We start from the raw sequence: 9,904 nt of genomic DNA, 5'->3' as shown, positions 1-9,904 counted from the left end.
GTAAGCAGCAGGCAGTAAGTAGCAAGTAGAGGGAGCAAGCAGCAGGCAGTAAGCGGCAGGCAGTAAGTAGCAAGTAGAGGCAGTAAGCAGCAGGCAGTAAGCAGTAAACAGCAGGCAGTAAGCAGCAGGCAGTAAGCAGCAGGCAGTAAGCAGCAGGCAGTAAACAGCAGGCAGTAAGTAGCAAGTAGAGGAGCAAGCAGCAGGCAGTAAGCAGGCAGGCAGTAAGCAGTAATGCAGCAGGCAGTAAGTAGCAAGTAGAGGGAGCAAGCAGCAGGCAGGTAGTAGCGGCAGGCAGTAAGCAGCAGGCAGTAAGCAGTAAGCAGCAGGCAGTAAGCAGTAAGCAGCAGGCAGTAAGCGGCAGGCAGTAAGCGTGCAGGCAGTAAGCAGCAGGCAGTAAGCAGTAAGCAGCAGGCAGTAAGCAGTAAGCAGCAGGCAGTAAGCAGCAGGCAGTAAGCAGTAAGCAGCAGGCAGTAAGCAGCAGGCAGTAAGCAGCAGGCAGTAAGCAGTAAGCAGCAAGGCCCAGTATGTTAGAGTGACAGACAGACAGACAGGGTGCCTGTGTTATACTGTGTTAAACTATCAGACAAACCAGGAGTAGAGCTTCTTACTTTGTGTCAAATTCTATCAAGTTTGTGTCTATTGGCGCCTCGTCTGCAGCTGAAATACAATTAATGGACCATTATAATTCATCATTTTAGACCAAGAAAGGTTTTGTTGATTGAGTGAAAAAACAGAAAGACATTGAAAACTTGTGAACTGAAAATACTGCATAAAAGTAGGAACATACCATCTCTGTAGATTGCATCTTCGATTGGTTTGGGATGCATTAGCGTAAATGGGAGCTCAACATGGACATCGCTGGAAAAGAAAATGAAACTACATGTAGATGATTGATGTATGATGAACAAACAAGTTTATGAATTAGCATTTCAATGTATGTTACATCTTGCATTATTATACTAATATTACAGTCTGCTCTGTATAACACATAGAGTATATATGTACATCTCTTCAGAAAAACAAATAGCACTACAACTCTAGCCACCAGTATTGGCATGCAACGTCATTACAGAAACATCTATGTTTACCTCGTTGCGAGATCTCCTAAGAGTCTGAAATCAATGAAACATTGTCAGTTTTTTTTTGTACCTCAGCAAAACAGTAACATAGAATTAGGAATTAGAATAATAATTCATTACATTAACCATCTTATGATATTATGTGCAAACCCTAACCCTAACACCAAGATGTATGTTTAAACCCTAACACCAAGATGTATGTTTAAACCCTAACACCAAGATGTATGTTTAAACCCTAACACCAAGATGTATGTTTAAACCCTAACACCAAGATGTATGTTTAAACCCTAACCCTAACACCAAGATGTATGTTTAAACCCTAACACCAAGATGTATGTTTAAACCCTAACACCAAGATGTATGTTTAAACCCTAACCCTAACACCAAGATGTATGTTTAAACCCTAACCCTAACACCAAGATGTATGTTTAAACCCTAACACCAAGATGTATGTTTCAACCCTAACCCTAACACCAAGATGTATGTGTAAACTCTAACACTAAGATGTATGTTTCAACCCTAAATCTAGCACCAAGATGTATGTGTAAAGTGCATACCCGCCTCGAGACACAACAAGCTTCACTTTGACTTTGTAGGATACGATGATACCCAGGATCTCCTTGTTGGCTCCCTCTCTTAACCTGTTGATTGGACAAAAAAAATCTATAAAAAAATCACTGACGGACATCTTCTGATTATCACCAAGCCCTTCATTCACCAGCTGGGATTGTGGAAGCTGGTGGGGTTGTGGAAGCTGCTGGGATTGTGGAAGCTGGTGGGGTTGTGGAAGCTGCTGGGATTGTGGAAGCTGGTGGGGTTGTGGAAGCTGCTGGGATTGTGGAAGCTGGTGGGGTTGTGGAAGCTGCTGGGATTGTGGAAGCTGGTAGGGTTGTGGAAGCTGGTGGGATTGTGGAAACTGGTGGGATTGTTGGACTGGGATTGTGGAAACTGTGGGATTGTTGGTGGGATTGTGGAAACTGGTGGGATTGTTGGTGGGATTGTAGAACTGGTGGGATTGTTGGTGGGATTGTAGAAACTGGTGGGATTGTTGGTGGGATTGTGGAAACTGGTGGGATTGTTGGTGGGATTGTAGAAACTGGTGGGATTGTAAAACTGGTGAAGTCGATTGTGGAAACTGGTGGGATTGTTGGTGGGATTGTAGAAACTGGTGAATTGTTGGTGGGATTGTGGAAACTGGTGGGATAGTTGGTGGGATTGTGGAAACTGGTGGGATTGTTGGTGAAACTGGTGGGAATGTTGGTGGGATTGTGGAAGCTGGTGGGATTGTTGGTGGGATTGTGGAAGCTGGTGGGATTGTGGAAACTGGTGGGATAGTTGGTGGGATTGTGGAAGCTGGTGGGATTGTGGAAACTGGTGGGAAGTTGGTGGGATTGGTGGAATGGGACTGGTGGGATTGTGGAAACTGGTGGGATTGGTGGAGCTGGTGTGGATGTTATATACAGATATGAACTGTGTAATAGGAGAAAATATCGGACAACGACATCAAGACAATAATAGGGTCAATACACAATATGTCTAAAGACAGCGAGACTAACTTCAGCTTTTATCCTTCCACAGTGGGGGAAACCTTAACATGACATAGCAGAGCATAGCATAGAATAGTATAGCATAGCATAGCATAGAATAGACAGTGTCAGACAGTGTCACCAACAAAGAACCCCCACACCATCACACCTCCTCCACCATGCTTCACGGTGGGAACCACACATGCAGAGATCATCCGTTCACCTGCTCTGCGTCCTCACAAAGACAAATCTCAAATTTGGACTCATCAGACCAAAGGACAGATTTCCACAAGTCTAATGTCCATTGCTCGTGTTTCTTGGCCAAAGCAAGTCTCTTCTTCTTATTGGTGTCCTTAGTAGTGGTTTCTTTGCAGCAATTCGACCATGAAGGCCTGATTCACACAGTCTCCTCTGAACAGTTGATGTTGAGATGTCTCTGTTACTTGAACTCTGAAGCATTTATTTGAGCTGCAATCTGAGGTGCCGTTAACTCTAATGAACTTATCCTCTGCAGCAGAGATACCTCTGGGTCTTCCTTTCCTGTGGCGGTCCTCATGAGAGTCAGGTACCTCTGGGTCTTCCTTTCCTGTGGCGGTCCTCATGAGAGCCAGTTTCATCATAGCGCTTGATGGTTTTTGCAACTGCACTTGAAGAAACTTTCAAAGTACTTGAACTTTTCCAGATTGACTGACCTTCATGTCTTAAAGTAATGATGGACTGTCGTTTCTCTTTGCTTATTTGAGCTGTTCTTGCCATAATATGAGGTTGGTCTTTTACCAAATAGGGCTATCTTCTGTATACCACCCTTACCTTGTCACAACACAACTGATTGGCTCAAACGCATTACGAAGGAACGTTAACACATAAACTTTTAACAAGGCACACCTGTTAATTGAAATGCATTCCAGGTGACTACCTCATGAAGCTGGTTGACAGAATGCCAAGGGTGTGCAGAGCCGTCATCAAGGCAAAGGATGGCTACTTTGAAGAATCTCAAATTGATGGTTTTACTAAATTATGTTTTGGTTACTACATTATTCCATATGTCTTATTTCATAGTATTGATATCTTCACTATTATTCTACAATGTACAAAATAGTAAAAATAAAGAAAAATCCTCAAATGAGTCGGTCTGCCCAAACTTTGACTGGCACTGTATTATAGTATAGCAGCGTAGTATAGTACAGCATAGTATATAATAGTACAGCATAGTATATAATAGTATAGCATAGTATATAATAGTATAGCATAGTATATAATAGTATAGCATAGTATATAATAGTATAGCATAGTATATAATAGTATAGCATAGTATATAATAGTATAGCATAGTATATAATAGTACAGCATAGTATATAATAGTATAGCATAGTATATAATAGTATAGCAGCGTAGTATGGTACAGCATAGTACATAATAGTACAGCATAGTATACCAGCGTAGTATAGTACAGCATAGTATATAATAGTACAGCATAGTACACAATAGTATAGCATAGCATATAATAGTATAGCATAGTATATAATAGTATAGCATAGTATATAATAGTATAGCATAGTATATAATAGTATAGCATAGTATATAATAGTATAGCATAGTATATAATATAGTACAGCATAGTTATAATAGTATAGCATAGTATACTAGCATAGTATAGCATAGTAGTATAATAGTATAGCATAGTATCATGATATAGTATAGCATAGTATATAATAGTATAGCATAGTATATAATAGTACAGCATAGTATATAATAGTACAGCATAGTATATAATAGTATAGCATAGTATATAATAGTATAGCATAGTATAGCAGCGTAGTATAGTACAGCATAGTATATAATAGTACAGCATAGTATATAATAGCACAGCATAGTATATAATAGTACAGCATAGTATATAATAGTATAGCATAGTATAGCAGTGTAGTATAGTACAGCATAGTATATAATAGTATAGCATAGTATACCAGTGTAGTATAGTATAGCATAGTATATAATAGTACAGCATAGTATACAGCTATAGTATAGCATAGTATATAATAGTATAGCATAGTATATAATAGTATAGCATAGTATATAATAGTATAGCATAGTATATAATAGTATATAATAGTATAGTATAGTATAGCAGCGTAGTATAGTACAGCATAGTATATAATAGTATAGCATAGTATATAATAGTAACATAGTATATAATAGTATAGCAGCGTAGTATAGTACAGCATAGTATATAATAGTATAGCATAGTATAGCAGCGTAGTATAGTATAGCATAGTATATAATAGTATAGCATAGTATAATATAGTACAGCATAGTATATAATAGTATAGCATAGTATATAATAGTATAGTATAAGTACAGCATAGTATATAATAGTATAGCATAGTACACACTAGTATAGTATAGTATAGCAGCATAGTATAGTATAGTATATAATAGTATAGCGTAGTATAACAGCGTAGTATAGTACAGCAAAGTATATAATAGTATAGTATATTATAGTATAGCAGCATAATATAGTATAACAGTATAGTATAGTACATGATAGTATAGAATAGAATATAATAGTATAGTATAACATATTACAGAATACTGTAACATAGTATAGAATAGTATACTGTAACATAGTTTAGAATTGTACAGCATAGTATAGAATAGTATAGAATAATATAACATAGAATAGTACAACGTAGTATAGAATACTATGACATAGTATAGAATAATATAACATAGTATAGACTAATATAACATAGTATAGAATAGTACAACATAGTATACTATAGTAAAACATAGTATAAAATAATATAACATAGTATAGAATAATATAACATAGTATAGAATAGTACAACATAGTATAGAATAGTATAACATAGTATAGATACATAGCATAGTATAGAATAGTATAACATAGTATATAATAGTATAGCATAGTATAGAATAGTATAGCATAGTATAGAGTACAGCATAGTATAGAATAGTATAACATAGTATAGCAATAGTATAACATAGCATGGTATAGTATAGCATAGTATAGACTAATATAACATAGTATAGCATAGTACAGCAATAGTATAGTAATAGTATAGCATAGCATAGATATAGTATAACATGTATAGTATAGTATATGATAGTATAGATATATACATAGTATAGTATAATATATACATAGCTAGAATACTATAACATAGTATAGAATAGTATACATGATAGACATAGTATAGTATAGTATAGTAAAACATAGTATAGAATAATATAACATAGTATAGACTAATATAACATAGTATAGAATAGTACAACATAGTATAGAATAGTATAACATAGCATAGAATAATATAACATAGTATAGAATAATATAACATAGTATAAAATAGTACAACACAGTATAGAATAGTATAACATAGTATAAAAGAATATAACATAGTATAGAATAGTAGAACACAGTATAGAATAGTACAACATAGTATACTATAGTAAAACATAGTATAAAAGAATATAACATAGTATAGAATAATATAACATAGTATAGAATAGTAGAACACAGTATAGAATTGTATAGCATAATAGAGTACAGTATGGTATAACATAGTATAGAACAGTATAGCATGGTAGAGTATAACATAGGGTGGAATAGTATAGCATAGTAGACAATAGTATAACATAGTATAGTATGTTTTAGTATTGTATAAAAAAGTTAACATGGAATAGTATAGTTGAGTATATGACATAGTATAGTATAACATAGTATAGAATAGTATATTATAAGATTGCATAGAATAGTAGGACATAGTATAGTATGGTATAGTATAACATAGTTTAGAATATTATAGTATAACATAGTGTAGTATAGTATAACACAGTTTAGAATATTATAGTATAGTATAACATAGTTTAGAATATTATAGTATAGCATAGTATAACATAGTTTAAAATATTATAGTATAACATAGTATAGTATAACATAGTTTAGAATATTATAGTATAGCATAGTGTAACATAGTATAGTATAACATAGTTTAAAATAGTATAGTATAACATAGTATAGTATAACCATATATATACCATATATATGTATACCATATAACATAGTATAGAATATTATAGTACAGTATTGTATAACATAGTATAGTTTAACATAATATAGCATAACATAGTTTAGAATATTATAGTATAGCATAGCATAACATAGTATGGTATAGTATAACATAGTTTAGAATATTATAGTGTAGCATAGTATGGTATAGTATAACCGTAGTTTAGAATATTATAGTATAGTTTAGTATAACATAGTATGGTATAGTATAACATAGTTTAGAATATTATAGTATAACATAGTGTAGTATAGTATAACACAGTTTAGAATATTATAGTATAGTATAACATAGTATAGAATATTATAGTATAGCATAGTATAACATGTATGTATAGTATAACATAGTATAGAATATTATCGTATAGTATAGTATACATAGTATGGTATAGTATAACATAGTTTAAAATATTATAGTATAACATAGTATAGTATAACATAGTATAGAATATTATAGTATAGCATAGTATAACATAGTATAGTATAGTATAGCACTAGTTTAGAATATTATAGTATACCATAGTATAACTATAGTATAGTATAGTATAGCATAGTTTAGAATATTATAGTATACCATAGTATCGTATAGTATAGCATAGTTTAGCATATTATAGTATAACATAGTGTAGTATAGTATAACACAGTTTAGAATATTATAGTATAGTTTAAACATAGTTTAGAATATTATAGTATATAATAGTATGGTATAGTATAACATAGTATAGAATATTATAGTACAGTATTGTATAACATAGTATAGTTTAACATAATATAGCATAACATAGTTTAGAATATTAGAGTATAACATAGTGTAGTATAGCATCGTATAGTATAACACAGTTTAGAATATTATAGTATAGTACAGCATAGTGTAGTATAACATAGTGTATAGTACAGTATAACACAGTTTAGAATATTATAGTATAGTATAACACAGTTTAGAATATTATAGTATAGTATAACATAGTTTAGAATTTTATAGTATAGCATAGTTTAGCATATTATAGTATAGCATAACATTACATAGTATAACATAGTATAGTATAGCATAGTATATTATAGCATAGCACAGCATTGTATAAAATAGCTTAACATATTATACTCACAATGTACTAGAAGCCAGGTTTGTGTCCTCGTGTTTCAGTTTCCCGTCCAATGCCAGACCACGTTTCTCTCGGTTGTTGTTGAGGAAAGGGGTGAGGGTGTAGACTTTACAAAACGTTGAACTCGGAGCCACCACGTCACTGCGACAACGATAATCAATAACACCAGATCAGTTACACAAGGTTGACGTACCGTACGTGAGGATGGGTCTTATCTGTGATCATGACTAACGCTTGGCCTGACTAACGCTTGGCCTGACTAACGCTTGGCCTGACTAACGCTTGGCCTGACTAACGCTTGGCCTTAATTGACTTATAGTCTCAATTTGTGTTCATGACGGTTAACCAGGCATACCATCCGGCAATGTCTCAATCCTAAGAAACACTATGACAATAGTATTTTATCTCTATATCCACATGTCAGATTAGTTATTGAAGACTGGACTGGCCTACATGTCAGATTAGTTATTGAAGACTGGACTGGTCTACATGTCAGATTAGTTATTGAAGACTGGACTGGTCTACATGTCAGATTAGTTATTGAAGACTGGACTGGTCTACATGTCAGATTAGTTATTGAAGACTGGACTGGTCTACATGTCGAAGACTGGACTGGTCTACATGTCAGATAGTTATTGAAGACTGGACTGGTCTACATGTCAGATTAGTTATTGAAGACTGGACTGGTCTACATGTCAGATTAGTTAATGAAGACTGGACTGGTCTACATGTCAGATTAGTTATTGAAGACTGGACTGGCCGACATGTCAGATTAGTTATTGAAGACTGGATTGGCCTACGTCAGATTAGTTATTGAAGACAGGACTGGTCTACACGTCAGATTAGTTATTGAAGACTGGACTGGTCTACATGTCAGATTAGTTATTGAAGACTGGACTGGTCTACATGTCAGATTAGTTACTGAAGACAGGACTGGTCTACATGTCAGATTTCTGTGTTGAAAAAAGGCAAAACAACGTACTCTGTCTCCTCTGTTGCGACCGGGCATCTGTATTGTGCTGTGTTGAATAGACAGATGTCTGCATACTGACGCACTGTGAATAGAAATTACAATCGTTACAGATGTAGTATCTTAATTCGATCACGCTTTTGTTGCTGAGAATATTCCTTAGATGAGCTTCATGAATTCACGGAACACCTACATTAACAATATTGCACTTTTCAATGTAGCCTACTTTTGGCCAGCTAATAACGTCAACCACCGTCCAAATAACATTATGGACTAAAAACGTTCAAATCCTGTTGCTGCAGGATATTTTTTTGTTGCCGTGACAATATAGGTCAAAGATCCTACATCTGTAGAACGTATCAACGTTCTGAAAGACAAACACAGGACCACCAGTAATTTGATACTGAAGTGTATGTTGCAGTCACCTGAAATCTTCATTTTCTTCACCGTCTTGTTGGTGTTGTTTGTGACGTGAACGTTGACACTGATTGGCTCCCCGTGGTAGTAGATCTGGAAGGAAAGATGCAAAATATACTACTGTACCCCCCAAACAAACACCCTCCTCCCCTCAGAAAAACAGTAGACCTAGTAATGTGGATTAACACTGTATAATGTAGAGTAATGTAGTATAATGAGAGAGTAATGTAGTATAATGTATGTAGAGTAATGTAGTATAATGTAGAGTAATGTAGTATAATGTAGGGTAATGTATGAATGGGGAGTAATGTAGTATAATGTGATGATGGGAGTAATGTAATGTAATGTAGAGTAATGTAGTATAATGGAGAGTAATGTAGTATGATGTAGAGTAATGTAGAGTAATGTAGTATAATGTAGAGTAATGTAGTATAATGGAGAGTAATGTAGTATAATGTAGAGTAATGTAGTATAATGTAGAGTAATGTAGTATAATGGAGAGTAATGTAGTATAATGTAGAGTAATGTAGTATAATGTAGAGTAATGTAGTATAATGTAGAGTAATGTAGTATAATGTAGAGTAATGTAGTATAATGTGAGAGTAATGTAGTATAATGTAGAGTAATGTAGTATGATGTAGGATAATGTAGTAATTGAGAGAGTAATGTAGTATAATGTAGTATGATGTGGAGTAATGTAGTGTAATGGAGAGTAATGTAGT

General features: G+C 34.1%; 1 protein-coding gene across 1 annotated transcript; it reads right to left on the bottom strand.

The window, feature by feature from the left end:
- Window positions 1-579: 579 nt before the first annotated feature.
- Window positions 580-9,275, bottom strand: LOC135538012 (beta-arrestin-1-like; the record flags this gene model as incomplete). Its single annotated transcript, XM_064964007.1, has 7 exons — window positions 580-657; window positions 788-858; window positions 1,089-1,112; window positions 1,637-1,720; window positions 7,799-7,936; window positions 8,778-8,850; window positions 9,191-9,275. Coding segments are annotated over 7 exons (528 nt in total), but the record flags the coding sequence as incomplete, so codon positions are not given.
- Between the last annotated feature and the right edge of the window lie 629 nt (window positions 9,276-9,904).

Source organism: Oncorhynchus masou, unplaced genomic scaffold (assembly GCF_036934945.1).
Source record: "Oncorhynchus masou masou isolate Uvic2021 unplaced genomic scaffold, UVic_Omas_1.1 unplaced_scaffold_8883, whole genome shotgun sequence".
Taxonomy (NCBI): domain Eukaryota; kingdom Metazoa; phylum Chordata; class Actinopteri; order Salmoniformes; family Salmonidae; genus Oncorhynchus; species Oncorhynchus masou.
The sequence above is the reverse complement of the archived record's forward strand: the minus strand, read 5'-3'. Positions and strand labels throughout refer to the sequence as shown.